The following is a 16059-nucleotide window of genomic DNA, read 5'->3' on the forward strand; positions in this document are numbered from 1 at the left end:
GCCTCCAAAAATTTCAAACACTTTGGTCCGTCAAAGCTTCATCAGATTCAAGCTCTAAAGCCCCAAAGAACTTCCACCACAAATCTTTGAAGATCAAGAACATTTGAAGGACCCACGAAAAACAAGAAATCTCTAACAAGCACATAGCTATAGATCTTTTGCAATTTCATTCCAAAGTTCTTTCAATCCACTTTGCAATCAATGTGGAGGACATTTTGTGTTTGAGTGAAGACTACATCGATAAACTACTTGAATTGAAGACTTTTCTAAGGAGATTGAATTAGAAGATTATTCTATTGTATTAGAATCTAAATACAGAGAATCATACCTATAAATTCATCAATACAAATGTACACTTGTGAAACATATTCAATTGTTTGATTTTCAAATTTGAGAATTTTTGTTTACAAATTTGGCACGCCTGGTGGAACATCTCTACCTCTCATCTCTTTCTACTTTGAAAAAAGAAAACTTCATCATCTTGCTATCAACTTCAATGGCCTCTACCAAGAACACTCAAGCTTCATCAACTTCAAGTTCAACTAGACTTAGTGCTTCTATCATCAACATCTATTCTAGTCCAATTGCTCGTAGCAGACTTAAAGCTCTTAATCAACTTCGATTTCAATAGAATGATGAAGCCAAGGTCCAGACAATCATCTCCTTGGATTTTCTTACAAGTGAGAAGATTTTCAACAAAGAGCTATCCAACTTGGAGCACCTTAAGTCTGGGGGCAAACCCCTTTCTTCCTTCATAAGAAGTTATTCACATGATTCCTCATATGTCATAGGAAGGCCAAGAGCTGAACTTCCCTTTATTCACATGGATTTGTTTTCTCCTCAATCATCCTTTAAAGTCATGTCAATCTTGATGACTGACACCTCTACTGTAGAGGAAAAGATGGTTGAAATGGAGAAAAATATCATTATTCTCACAAAAGCAAATAAAGATAGGTGAAAGAAAAATTCTGGTTTTGTATCTCATACAAAACACATAGCGGAAGCAACGAACAAGGATCTATTTCATTCATGATTGATAACGTGCACAATGTAAATTTCAGAATTTAAGAACAAGATAGCGTACCTTGGTGTGGAGAAATTCAAAACAATGATTAGAAGCACTTGGGAACACTTTTAATCTTCACTCCAATTTCACTTTACGCCCAAGATGTGTGGTCTCTCAATCAGTTTTTCAAAAGGAGAATGAAAGTGTGTCTCACACTCTCTCACACACCGTTTCTTTTTATTTTCTAATCTCATCTAATAAAAATTCTGTATGTTTCTCCCTTTATAACTAACTGATTATCTAATTGGGTTGGCCTATTGGGCCTTTCCAATTGGGCTTTAGTGTGTGGCTTGGAGTGGGACCAAAAGGGACCAATAAGACACTAGCTCCAATGGGCCTTGGGCTTTTCCGTCAACTCTTGACAAGTCCAAAGTTACCATTAATTATATTTAATACCACTATATAAATATAATTGCACTCTAGGCCTTATTAATAAATTATATCCCAAGACTTTATTATACACGTAACCCCTTCATAAAATATTCGTAGTAACACAAAGTCATAAATGTAGACTGCCACTTTGTAAATTACTACATCTTATCCTTGAGTACCCGGTTTAATTCTTTAAAGTTATTCATTATATATTTATGAAATCCAATTTCATAAATATATACTTTAGCAATTTCTTACTAAAGTGGTTAGGCCTAACTCTCTGAATAACTGAACCATTAAACTTATCTCAAGGGAATATTTTATATCTCCATCAAGAGAATATGAATTCTATCTTGAGAATATATGTTCCATCAACACTAAATGTGGTTGCCCAACATACTGAGGTTTTGACCGTTACTTCAGATCTCACTCCTGATATATCAAAGGAACCTACACTTCATGATCAAGTCCATTATTCTCTCAGGATTAAGAGTTCATGCAAATAGAAGTCGTGAGATTTATTATTCATTTGACAGTCGTTAGAAGAATAATAAATCTCACAGCGGTCCTGTTCAATATGTTTTAACTCTTAAAACATATTAACATATCAACTAGAAGTTTCCACTTCCATGATCAAGACAAATCATCGTAGTTGACACGTTATAGTCTTCGCAGATGAAATGCCCAATCTCATCACCGACTACGAACTATTAATTCTGAGTTTACAAAGACCTTGTGATTTACATCTTCTGTGACTTTTCACATAAATCACATACAATACATCTCATGGACTATATGATAATGTCCCATATTCATGTTACCATTATTTTGGATAATAATAAAATAACTTTATCAAACACAATATTAAGTCATACATAATGTCATACATAATATCATACATAGCATCATACAATAGGATTTAAGGGCATAAATCCTAACAATAGGGACCTTCAAATTGCAACCCTAATGAGCAAGCTAGAAGTAAAAGACTCTGGCGAATCAAGCTATGGTCCTAAGTCCTCACATGACTTCATCCCCACAAAGGAATACAAAGGGAAAGGAACTAAAGACACTCCTTAACAAAAACAATCTACTTCAGTTGTTTTGTTATCTATTCAACAACTCCAAGATATGATAACAAGCACCATTGGAGCACAATATGGAGGTTCTTCTGCAATTTCTCTTATGTACTCTAAACCCTACACAAAGCACATTGACAACATGAGAATGCCCAATGGATATCAACCTCCTAAATTCCTGCAGTTTGATGGCAAAGGCAACCCCAAGCACCACATTGCTCACTTTGTGGAAACTTGTGAAAAAATGCTGGAACTCAAGGAGACCTCCGAACAAAACAATTTGTTTGTTCTCTTAAAGAAAGTGCCTTTGATTGGTACACAGACTTGGAGCTTGAGTCAATAGATAGTTGGGAGCAACTTGAAAGAGAGTTTCTTAATTGATTCTATAGCATATGCCGCATGGCGAGTATGTTAGAGCTTACTAACACCAAGTAGTGGACAGATGAGCCCGTTGTTGATTATATTAATTGATGGGCTCCTTAAGTTTGGATTGCATTGATAGGATTTTTGAAATATCTGCTGTGGCGATGTGCATTAAAGGTATGCATTGGGGACTTCTCTACATCCTTCTGTTGGAATAATCATGGTTTGTATCGCATACAAAACATACGCAGCGGAAAATTAATGGATCTACTTCATTTGCAATTGATAACGTGCATTATGTAAATTTCAGAATTCAAGAACAAGAGAGCGTACCTTGGTGTGGTGAATTTCAAAACCGAAGATCAGAAGCACTTGGGAACACTTTTAATCTTTACTCCAATTCCACTAACGCCTAAGAAGTGTGATCTCTCAATCAATTTCTAAGGGAGAAGAATAGAGTGACTAACACTCTCACATACATTCACAAATTATGTCTCTTCCAAAAATTCTGTATGTTTCTCCCTTTGTATCTAACTGATTATCTAATTGGGCTGGCCTTTTGGGCCTTTCCAATTGGGCTTAAGTGTGTGGCTTGGAGTGGGACCAATAAGACAGTAGCTCCAATGGGCCTTGGGCTTTTTTGTTAACTCTTGACAAGTTCAAAGTTACCATTAACTATATTTAATACCATTATATAAATATAGTTGCACTCTAGGGCTTATTTATAAATTATATCCCAAGACTTTATTGTACATGCAACCCCTTCATAAAATATTCGTAATAATACAAAGTCATGAATATTGATTACCACTTTGAAGATTACTACATCTTAATTCTTTGAGTACCCGGTTTAATCCTTTTAAGTTATTCATCATATATTTATGAAATCCAATTCCATAAATATATACTTTAGTAACTCCTTACTAAAGTAGTTAGGCCTAACACTCTGAATAACCAAACTTATTAAACTTATCTCAAGAGAATATTTTATATCTTCGTTAAGAGACTATGAATTCCATCTCAAGAATATATGTTCCATCAACACTAAATGTGGCTACCAACAAACTGAGGTTTTGATTATGACTTTAGATCTCACTCCTGATATATCAAAGCAACCTATACCTCATGATCAGGTCTATTATCCTCTCAGAAATAAGAGTTCATGTAAATAGAAGTTGTGAGTTTATTATTCATTTAACAGTTGTTAGGAGAATAATAAACCTCACTGTGATCCAGTTCAATATGTTTTAACTCTTAAAACATATCAACACACCAACCAAAAATCTCTATTTTCATGATCAAGACAAATCATCTTAGTTGATATGTTATAGTCTTCGCAGATGAAATGCCCAATTTCATCACCGACTATGAACTAAAATTCTGAGTTTACAAAGAACTTGTGATTTATATCTTTTGTGACTAAATTGCATAAATCACATACTATGCATCTCATAGACTATATGATAATGTCACAATATTCATGTTACCATTATTTTAGATAATAATAAAACAACTTCATTAATCACAACATTAAGTCATTCATAATGTCATACATAATGTCATACATAGCATCATACAATAGGATTTAAGGGCACACATCCTAACACCTTCAAGGGATAAAACCCTGAACGTTTAAAGAACTAGTGACTCGTGCACATGATATGGAGTTGAGTATCGCTTATCATTGCAACATGAATTCTCTTGCACTTGAGGAGAGGAAAGATAGAAAAAAAAGAGTAAAGACGAATGATACCTCTAAAGATTCAATGGTTGTTAATACTGCCTTAGTCAAGATTTTAAGAGGAGGTGCAAAAGCAAAGGACAATAGACTTGATGGGGTGGTAAAAGAAAGACGTGTGTTGTTCAGCTCTTAAGGAAAGAGAGCAAAAAGTTGATAATTGAATCACTCCAACTATGTATGAGTTTTCAGATTTTATCTCTCTCCATGGGTTGATGGATATAACTATGGATGGGGGCCTTTATACTTGGTCCAATACTTCCTCCGCTTCTAGAATAGACCGATTTCTTTTCTCTCATCTTTTGGCAGATCACTTCACTTTGTTCTCCCAAAAAAGGCTTTCAAGAGTACTTTCAGATCATTTTCCAATTTTGTTGGAGGGGGGAAGTCATCGGAGAGGTAAAACCCCTTTTCGTTTTGAGAATATGTGGTTGAAGCTGGAGAATTTTGTTGACAAAGTGAAGGTTTGGTGGGCATCTTACTTGTTCCAAGGCAATCCAAGTTTTATTTTAGCTAAGAAGTTGGCAGCTTTGAAATTGGATCTAAAAAAGTGGAACGAAGAGGAGTTTGGTAATGTCACTATTAAGAAACAGCATCTATGGAACAAATTAAATGATCTGGATGTTAGAGAAGAGATTCAGCCTTTAACAGCTAAGGAAAAGTTAGAACAAAATAATCTCCGTACGGATATTGAAAAGCTCACTCTCTTAGAAGAGATTAGCTGGAGGCAGAAGTCTAGGATGTTGCACTTGAGGGAGGGGGATGCAAATACCAAATTTTTCCATAGAATGGCTAATTCACACAGAAGAAATAATGGCATTGAGAGCCTTATGGTAGATGGAAATTTGTCTTCCGATCAAGGCATGATTGCTAATTGTATTACTCAATTCTATAAGAATCTATACTCTGAGGAGCAAGTTGATAGACCATTTCCAGAAGTATTGTTATTTCCAAGCATATCCGGTGATAATGCAGATTGGTTAGATAGACCCTTTGATGAGGCAGAAATTTTTGAGGTCATAAAGAATTTTAATGGTGACAAATCGCCTGGTCCAGATGGGTTTCCTATGGCTTTCTTCCAAGCTTGTTGGGGAATTCTCAAACCTGATCTTATGGCTGTTTTCAATCATTTTTATGTTAAAGGTCAGTTTGAGAAGAGTTTGAATGCAACATTCATCACTCTCATCCCTAAAAAATGCGCAATTGAAGTTAAGGATTTTTCGCCCCATTGGTCTTGTTGGGGGGTTTATAAAATCATTGCTAAGGTCTTAGCTAATAGGCTCCGCACGATCATGGAAGATATAATTTCGGCATCTCAAAATGCTTTTGTGAGAAACAGCAGATTCTTGACCCCGTACTTATTGCTAATGAGAGCCTTGACAAGAGATTGAAGTCGATTTGCCGTGACTACTTTGCAAATTAGACGTTGAGAAGGCCTTTGATCATGTAACCGGAGGTTTCTTATGCAGCTGTTAGAAAAGGGTGGTTTCTCTGCTAAATGGCGTCAGTGGATTTTCTTTTGTATATCTATAGTTCGTTTCTCTATTCTGATAAATGGCTCTCCTTGTGGGTTTTTTGAGAGTTCCAGGGGGTTACGACAAGGAGACCCATTATCCCCTTTGTTATTTGTATTGGTTATGGAAGCCCTCGGGAGGATGTTGGAAAAGGCTGCTCATGATGGTCACATGTCAGGCTTTAGTGTGGGTTGTGTAGAGGGAAGATCATTGGAGGTGCCTCACCTTCTCTTTGCGGATGATACTTTGATTTTTTGTGGTGATGATTTGGACCAGATTCTGTTTCTCTGTATGATCCTCATTTGGTTTGAGGTGGTTTCTGGCCTAAGGATAAATTTGGGCAAGTCAGAATTGGTTCCTGTTGGTATGGTGCATAATTTGGACTTATTGTTGGAATCTGCTTGTAAACAAGGTACTCTTCCAATGAAGTATTTGGGTCTTCCTTTAGGAGCTAAATGCAAGGATAAGGCAATTCGTAACCCAATCGGAAAAGATAGAACGGAGATTAGCAGGATGGAAACGTCTGTACTTATCAAAGGGAGGTAGAGTCACTTTAATTAAAAGCACTCTATCTAATTTACCTACTTATTTCCTATCTCTATTCCCTATTCCTGTTACTGTGGCTAACCGAATTGAGAAACTACAGAGAAATTTCTTATGGGGTGGCATTGGAGATGAGCCAAAACTCCATTTAGTTAAATGGGCTACTGTATACAGTCCCATTGCTTCAGGGGGCCTTGGGATAAGGAAGATAAGACTTTTTAATGAAGCTTTGCTTGGAAAGTGGCTATGGAGATTCGGGATGGAGAGGACTGCCTTTTGGAGGCAAGTGATAGAGGTAAAATATGGCTGTGAAGGGGGTGGCTGGTGTACTAGGCCTGTTAATGGTCCATATGGTGTGGGTTTGTGGAAAAATATTCGTCAGGGATGGCCTTCTTTTTCTCGCCACATTCTATATGATGTTGGGGATGGGTCAAGAGTGAAATTCTGGCAAGACCATTGGTGTGGTGAGACTTCCCTTGTAGTCAGTTATTCGGAATTGTATAGATTTTGCAGAGACAAGGAGGCTAGTGTGGCTGAGCTTATGAAGCTTGATAATGGAGTTCTCTTTTGGGATGTAAGTTTCTTTAGGGGTGTGCATGCTCGGGAATCAGAGGCATTGGCTGGTTTTATGGATACCATTTATGGTGCTTCGGTGAAAGGATTTGGTGAGGATAAGATGTGCTGGAAACTTGATAGAAAGAAGGGTTTTATGGTTAAGGATTATTACAGTCTCTTAGTGGGCTTCAATGATTGTTGCTTTCCTTGGAAGAGTATTTGGAAACAGAAAATTCCTTCTCGTGTTGCTTTCTTTGTTTGACCGCTTGCTTTGGGAAGTGCTTAACGATTGACAATTTACGTAAAAGGAAGATTTGGATATTGGATTGGTGTTACATGTGCAAGTGCAATGGTGAATCGGTTGATCATCTTTTTCTCCATTGTCCGGTTGCAATGGATATGTGGGCAATGGTGTTTGGATTGTTTGGAGTTAGCTGGGTGATGCCGCAATCTGTAGTGGGGCTATTAGCATGTTGGCAAGGCAAATTTGGTTGTCATCGAAATGGGCATATATGGATGACTGTTCCACATTGCTTATTGTGGTGTCTTTGGAGAGAGAGAAATAGCAGGTGCTTTGAAGATAATGAGAGATCAATTTCAGACTTGAAGCTATTTTTCTTTAGAACCCTTAGAGATTGGTTGGTATACTGAAACCAATCATCTTTATCTTTTCTTGATTTCTTAGATTCTTGTAATTTGTGTTCTTGACTGTTTAACCCTTGTACACTCCCTGTGTACTAGGGTGTTTCATTTTTGATATCAATAAACATCTTACTTATAAAAAAAAAAAGGTAATTGAATTACCAGAATGCAAGACGCCAGAAGAGATGGAGAAAGTTGATAACCCTAACTATTGCAAATATCACTGCATTATTAGCCACCCTGTCCAAAAGTGCTTTGTGCTTAAAGAAATCATCATGAAGCTTGACCAAAGAAAAGAAGATTGATCTAGACTATGATGAAGTAGTTGAAGCAAACCATACAACTATTGCATGTGGGTCACCGAATGATGTACTTCCAACTTTAAAGCAAGGAGCACTTCCCCAACCTTTAGTTGCTCAGAAATTAAGAGGACCAAAAGACAAGCCTTATATGCAATCAAAGAAGGAATGCAATAAGCTTGGAACCACAAAGGTCAAGGTGCAATGTGATCATTCGTTGCCTCAAAAGTTCAAGAATCATGTCACTCTCCTAGACTTCTTCCCACAAAAGCTCCCTTAAAACGATTAAGTGGAAACCATTCATATGGTCGCTTGAGGAAGAGAATTTGAAACCAAATCTCAAGCATATCACCGCACTTAGTTACATGCCTAAAAATTTAGTGCTAAGATTGGCCAAAAGAAAAGATGATATTGCAAACCCTCAGCAGGACATAAATGGCTTGAATCAAGAAGGTGTAAAATTCCCACCACGAATTTCAATGTTTAATCGCATTAGGGATTCGAGCTTCTCACCATCACGAATTTCAGCATTCAAAAGGTTAAGTGTTACTCACCTAACACAAAACCAAAATGCGCTTGCACGTAGGTCAACCTTCAATTAGTTAGGGATGGCGAAAGAATTTATCATTGGTTGTTCTCAAGATCAAATAAATTCTAAGGACCAAGAAAAGGAAAGTGTTGTCAGTAAGATTCACAGTCGCATCCCCTCACGCATGAAGTGTAAGTCTATTCTTGGCATCACCCCAGAAGGTTCACTCAAAGTTAAAAGGGGAACAATCATATACAATACTCAGTAATAGGTTCAAGATCAACAAGAAATTGAGAATGCTCCACCAACATTGGAAGATATAGGGCAAACTACACTAGATGAAGTACAAGAAATCTACAACATAATCGACGGTGATGATGCGAAGATCAATCCTATTGATGGGAGGTTCCTCAAGTGCTTTTACACACGAAATTCAAGATTGCTCCTTGGTAATAGCTTAAACTACCCACCTTGGCACTTCAAAGGTGCATGATATCTTCCCCTTACCTTTGATTGTGTTCACCTAAAAAAGGAAAAAAAAAAAAAAACTCGTTAGGTTGGAAACCTTGAAAAAGGCGACCTAAGCAAAATTTGGTGCACAAAAAATGAGCTCGTTAGGTTGAAAACCTTGAAAAAGGTGACCAAGACAAAAGTTAGAGAAACATAAACCCTTTTCTTTTAAAATATGAGATGACTTGATCCCTCACAAGTACGTAGGCAATTTGGTATCTCATGCTAAGTTCAGTCACATGTTAAAAAAAAAAAAAAAACTCACCATGATTGAAGGATTCCACCATAGACTGTCCATTTGCTTTCAAAAGCTCTTTGATTGAAAGGGCAAAGCTTACGATCACACCACCTCTCCATTAAGTTGCATCACATTGCATTTTTAAAGTCTATGCCTGTTAGGTTCTAAAAAATTAGGAACTAATGTATTAGAACTTCAATATGTATATGTTGGCAAACCATGATTAAAACTTAGAGTCTAGATATAGGCTGCTCAAAGTGTGTTTATGTGTAAAGTTGGAATCGAGTAATTGCAGAAAATTACTATTCAATTTCTGCAAGGCTCGATCAATCGAAAATTAGACTTAATTGATCGAAAATTACTATTCAAATCTGTCATCAGAGGCATTGGAATTGTGGACATTCCAGGGTTGCCGGTATTTGAAGATGTTTGGTATGTTGATGGGCTGAAGGCTAACTTACTCAATATCAGTTAGATTTGTGACAATGGACTGAATGTTCTCTTTACCAAGTATGAATGTGAGATACTTGATGGAGGAGGTGATTGTAAATGTGTTGGTACTAGGATTGCTGACAACTATTATGGTATAACCTTAAGTATATGTAACACGTGTTTTAGTACAAAGATCAATCAAGTAGACTTCTGGCATCAACAGTTGGGACACGCAAGTCACAAGCAATTAGAGAAGATTTCCAAGTGTGATGCAGTGATTGGTTTGCCCAAGTTTGAGAAGATAGAAAAGTGCATATTTGGACCATGTTAGATGGGTAACCAAGTGAAGTCCAAGCATCTGTCGGTAACTGAAGTTCAAACTTCAAGACTTTTAGAGTTGTTACACATTGATCTTATGGGTCCTGCTAGAGTTCAAAGTTTAGGTGGAAAGAAATATATTCTAGTTGTGGATGATTTCACTAGACATACGTGGGTTGTGCTTTTGAGAGATAAAGCTAATGCTCCTAAAAAGATGATACACTTGTGCAAGAAATTGCAAGTTGAGAAAGGTACTGTGATAGCCAGAATTAGAAGTGATCATGGAAGAGAATTTGAAAATTCAAAATTGGCTACCTTCTGCAATGATCAAGGCATACATCAAGAGTTCTCTTCACCCAAGATACCACAATAGAATGGAATAGTGGAATGGAGAAATAGGGTTGTTCAAGAGATGGCTCGTGTCATGCTATACACTCAACTGGGTGTATTTCAGAGCTGATTCCAAGAAAACTCCCTATGAACTCTGGAGAGGAAAGAAGCTTGTTGTCAAATAGTTCAGGATATTTGGCAGTGACTGTTATATTCTGCGTGATAGGGAGAACCTAGAAAAGTTTGATGCAAAGAGCGACAAGGGATACTTTCCCGGCTACTTTCTGGGCTACTCTCCTACTAGTAGAGCATACATAGTATACAATCTGAGAACTAAAACAATCATGGAATCTTCAAATGTGGTGATCAATGATGAACTATGTTCAGAAACTCATTTAGATTACACTCTTTTGGTTTAAGAAAAGACTGTGGGGGATGATGACTCTATTCTTGATGATTATGTTGGGAAGCATAGTGATGAAAAGCTACTGTTGTTGAATGATGCTATTTCAGTACCATCATGTTCAAAACCAACCACACTGGTTTGTGAAACTCAACAAGAACAATTTAAGCATAGTTCTTCAACTGAACAAAAAGATACCTCCACATCTCTGGTCAAAGGTCCTTCCTCTAAAGTAAAGTTAAATCACCCTGCCACAAACATATTGGGTAGTTTGAATGATAACATGAGATTGAGATCCAAAGCCTTGAATACGATTACTCACTCATGCTATCTATCCCAATTTGAACTGAAAAAGGTGGATGAAGCCCTTCAAGATGCTGATTGGGTTAATTCTATGCATGAAGAACTTCATTAATTTGTTCGGAATGATGTGTGGGAATTAGTTCCTTGACTAAAGGGAGTAAATGTGATTGGAACTAAGTGGATTTTTAAGAACAAGTCAGATGAAAATGGCATAGTCATTAGAAATAAATCAAGACTTGTTGCTCAAGGATACACACAAGTGGAAGGGATTGATTTTGATGAGACTTTTGCACCGGTAGCAAGATTGGAATCCATTAGGATACTATTGGCCATAGCAAGTCATTTGAATTTCAAGTTGTATCAAATGGATGTCAAGAGTGCATTCTTGAATGAAATGTTGCAAGAAGAGGTATATGTTGAACAACCAAAGGATTTTGTTGATCCTCACAAACCAGATTTTATCTACAAGCTGAAGAGAGCCCTCTATGGTTTGAAACAAGCTCCTAGGGCATGGTATGTGATGAGAATCAACAAACATTCAAGAGTCAACAAGCATTCAAGGATCCATTACATGTTCCAGTTGGGCCTATTACAAGAACAAGATCCAAGAAAATCAAAGAAGCACTTAATGGGCTGATTCAAGAGATTTAGGCTGATTCTAACGCAGGACATTCCAAGCTTGGCCCAAAGGAAGATGAAGACGTAATAAATTTAATCCAAGCTATTGAGGGCTGATCTGGCTTAATTGGAAGTGATTTATGGCGTGGATTAATGACTGATTGACTTTCCAGCTCTATATCAGTTAATGAAGATTTTTTCCTATTCTGGAGCTGCTATTTCAGATCAAATCTACCTGAATTTAGGCCTTTTAGTATTTAGAAAGTTTTTTTTTAGCTATTTTCCTTGTTTTTAAGTGCATTTAATGCTTTTTAGGTCAAATTTGATTCTTGATATGGTAAAATATCAATTAGGAGTTATTTTAGAATATATTTTCTTGTCTGTCAAGTTTTATGGAGCCCTTAAATATGCGTTAAGTTTGTAAACGTTTTTCTTATAATTATTGAATAAAAATCATAAAATGTGAGGCTTTGCTCTTCTTTTGGTTCTTCAAGAACTGTGAACTTATCAGGGATTCTTCCTTGTGGCGTTCAAACTTTATACCTTTGGTTTGTGATTCATTATAATCATTGGGTCAAGGTGTCATACTTATACCTTTGGTTCGCGTTTCGATTATAAACGTTGGGTCAGGGTTTCTATCAAAAATCTGAATTTTAGCTTTCTTGGGCAAATATTCCAATATTTTTGTTAGGTCTCAAAGCGTGTCAATTGAGGTTCGCATCAGTATGATAGGTTAACTACATATCTCATTGAGCATGGATTCAAGAGAGGATTTGTAGATACTACTCTCTTCATACGAAAGGAAAAGAATTATTATGTAGTAGCTCAAATTTATGTTGATGATATTGGTTTTGGTGCTACTAATGATTCTCTTGCTCAATCTTTTGCAGATGAAATGAAGAAGATGTTTGAAATGAGTATGGTTAGTGACATAGCTTATTTCTTGGGATTGCAGGTGAAGCAAATGGATTCTGGAATTTACATCAACCAAGCAAAGTATGCCAGAAATCTTGTCAAGAGATTTGGACTTGGAAAGGCTGCACAGGCTAGAACACCAATGGCTGCTAATACAAAGCTAACCAATGATCCTTCAGGTGAGTCTGTTGATTTTACATTATATAAAATCATGATTCATTGTCTTTTGTGTTTAACTGCAAGTTGTCTTGATATTGCCTTGAATGTTGGTGTATGTTCTAGGTTTCAATCTAATCCTAAAGTTTCACATTTGAATGCTGTTAAAAGAATCATAAAATATGTTAGTAGAACTTGTGATTATGGATTTTTTTTATAGCAAATAGTCAAATCTGTCTCTTGCTGGATACTCAGATTCAGATTGGGCTGGAAATGCTGATGGGTGTTTTTATGTTGGGGCCAACCTTGTTGCTTGGATGGGTAAAAAGCAAAATTCTCTCTCTGTCTAGTGCAGAAGTAGAATATATTGCTGTTGGAAGTTGCTGTTTACAGGTTCTTTGGATGAAAGAGCTTTTGAGCGATTATGGGAAATATTTCTTTGGGTATGTAGCCGGTAACCTTAAAGGAAAGGCATATCAACTGCACTTATCTCTAGTTTCAGGTTCTTTTCCTTTTTCACTAGTTTTAATTGAAGTGTGCATGATATGATATCTGCATTAAGCTTATAGAAGCAGTAAGCATATTTTCTTTAGCAAGAAGAAGAAGAAGAAGATTTACTTCATACATGCTATGTATATTGGCAACGATAGAAATAAATATATGTATATAATATATAATGTCCCCTTTAGATTCGTATGTAATTCAAGAGAACCAAACATTTAAGAATCCGGGGAGGTCAGAGGTGCATATATATAGTTTAGTCATTCCTGCTTTCCTCCAGTGTGTCATATACTAACACTTCACATAAAGCTTCAGCTCTTCTAAGTATATGCCTACATGCTACACCTCTCTTTAAATATATTCTGTCAGAGCAGTAGCAACATGCATCTGGGTGATGGGAGTGATTAGTTAGGAATAAGTAAATGTAAGTAATTGTTTTACAGTAAGTGTCATCGATCAAGATCATAATTCAGACAGCACAACCATGCTAAGAACTTCCAGCGGATAAGAAATCTATGAACGGGACAACAGCCTTGCTCTGTTGTTCCTTGGCTTCCTGATCCACCTCCTCGTCGTCTCTTCTTGGATTGTCTATCACTTCACTACCATTAGACTCAGTATTTACTTGTAGAAAGTCATAAAACTCAATTGGCTGCTTTTTCTCTGCAATAAGAACATAAAAATAAAAATAAAAAAACGAGTCAAGTAGCATATAATAGAAAATATATAAATATATATCAAGTTATGTAACATTAACATTTTTCTTTTATTTTGTTTACATGGGTGTTCAGAGCTCTTTTAGCATTCTTCCCAGCATGTATAGTCTCTCATTACACACACATCAATTAATTACAATGAAAAATCTTTTGAAGATGAACCTAAGATGGTAATTAGGAATTATAAACCCAAAATCTTGGATCTTATGAGGTCTTGATAATTAATAGACCAACCCCTTGGGGTTTAGCATTAACTTAAAAGTTATACACAAAGTATAACTTGATATTGACCTAATATATATGACAAGATTTTCCATATCTCTCGTGTATGTGTGTGTGTTTAATAGCTATATGGTACTTTAGGAGGCTATCATTTGGATGTAGTTACCTTGACGTGGGTTGATACAAGGAGCTAGATGTTGAGAAAACAAGTCTTTTGGAAATGGGGGACAGTAATTATATGGGAAAGGGTACTGATATCTTTCGCGGCATTTCTCAACAAAAGAAGCATTAGTAGTGATTCTTTTCTCACAGTTCATCATCTGGACCTCTTGCTTTAAAGATGATTTTTGGTCATTCATTAATGTTTGAGCAGCCCTTTTTGCATAAAGTTTAGATCTCTCTCTGCATCTTCTTGCCATGATGACATGCCAATGGTTCTTCACTGCGTTGTCAGTGCGACCAGGGAATAGCCTTGCGATTACAGCCCATCGGTTCCCATGAATCCGGTGAGATGCCAAAAGCCTCTCTTCTTCCTCTTCTGTAAAAGGGCTTCTGTTAATCCTTGGATCCAACTGATTGAACCATCTCAACCTACAGCTCTTTCCTGATTAATTCAATTCATGCATGCATCACTTATATATGTTAGTTATTTATTTATACATATATAACTAAAGCTTTAAATCACTATAATATACTTTGTTAATATCAAACCCTATCTAGCTAGCTAATAGCTTTGAATAACAAAGACAAAATTAATTAATGACCTAATTTCACAGAGACAAATTGATTAGCTAGGTCTAATTATCACCTGATCTTCCTTGGAGCTTTTCAGCTATGGCGTTCCAATTATGGGGTCCATAGCGTTCCACCAACTCCCTAAGCTTCTCATCTTCAGCAGGTCTCCAATGGCCCCTTGTGCACATCTTATCTTAAATAAAAAAATGAATATAAATATAACCAAAAAAAATAACAAAGTACGAATTTTATAGAGCAGATCAAAACCCTAGCTGATAGATGAGCAATTCTTTTTATCAGACAAAAACTAAAGAACGTAGAGTCAAGACTTTAATAGACATAAATATCAAGAGAGAGAGAGATGAGTGCAGAGGCAAGGGATATGAAGAAGAATGAAGACAAATAGAGAATATATGGGGGAAGAGAAGAGAAGAGATGAGAGATCGATGTAGTGTTTTCCGTTATAGAGTTGGAGAGTTGGGACAGACTTTGCACCTGCGATTGATGCAACGTTTTGGCTAACAAACGCCTTAACTATTATTATAAGTAATCAAAAAACACATACATACATACAATTTAACATATATGTGTGTGAGAGAGAAAGAGATAGAAAAGGGGTTGCTTGGTGGTGTGAATTTGGTTCTGCTTTCAACGTCTCTCCAAGTTTCTAACCTACAACTTCTACTTATAACCCACCTAGCCTACTCTTTTTTTCATTTTCTTTTTTCTTTCAAATTTATTATATAACTCTTTTTTAATTAAAGAAAAAAACAATATTAATTAAGGCAAAAAAGGAAAAAAGGATTTTCTTATAGTTATATATATAGATTGAATCTTGTACTCTTTCATTAACGATAAACTGCCTGCCTTTATATGTAAACAAAAAGCTAGCTGTCCCTAACCCTAATTCAAACCTTATCTAAAACAAGAATTTCAGTGTATAGTATTTGAACTTTTTGGTT

General features: G+C 36.3%; 1 protein-coding gene across 2 annotated transcripts; it reads right to left on the reverse strand.

The window, feature by feature from the left end:
- Positions 1–13565: 13565 nt before the first annotated feature.
- On the reverse strand, positions 13566–15769 carry LOC142631746 (transcription factor MYB52-like). 2 transcript variants are annotated; one of them, XM_075806042.1, is made up of 4 exons: positions 15593–15769; positions 15171–15290; positions 14529–14966; positions 13566–14087 (listed from the first exon to the last, which is right to left on the reverse strand). In XM_075806042.1, exons 2-4 carry the CDS (start codon positions 15283–15285, stop codon positions 13912–13914), a joined length of 729 nt encoding a protein of 242 aa, XP_075662157.1. In that variant the 5' UTR covers positions 15286–15290; positions 15593–15769; the 3' UTR covers positions 13566–13911. The 2 variants fall into 2 exon arrangements, with proteins under 2 accessions (XP_075662157.1, XP_075662156.1); XM_075806041.1 differs by having other exon boundaries at positions 15671–15749.
- Positions 15770–16059: the final 290 nt, after the last annotated feature.

This window comes from Castanea sativa, chromosome 4 (genome assembly GCF_040712315.1).
Source record: "Castanea sativa cultivar Marrone di Chiusa Pesio chromosome 4, ASM4071231v1".
NCBI lineage: Eukaryota > Viridiplantae > Streptophyta > Magnoliopsida > Fagales > Fagaceae > Castanea > Castanea sativa.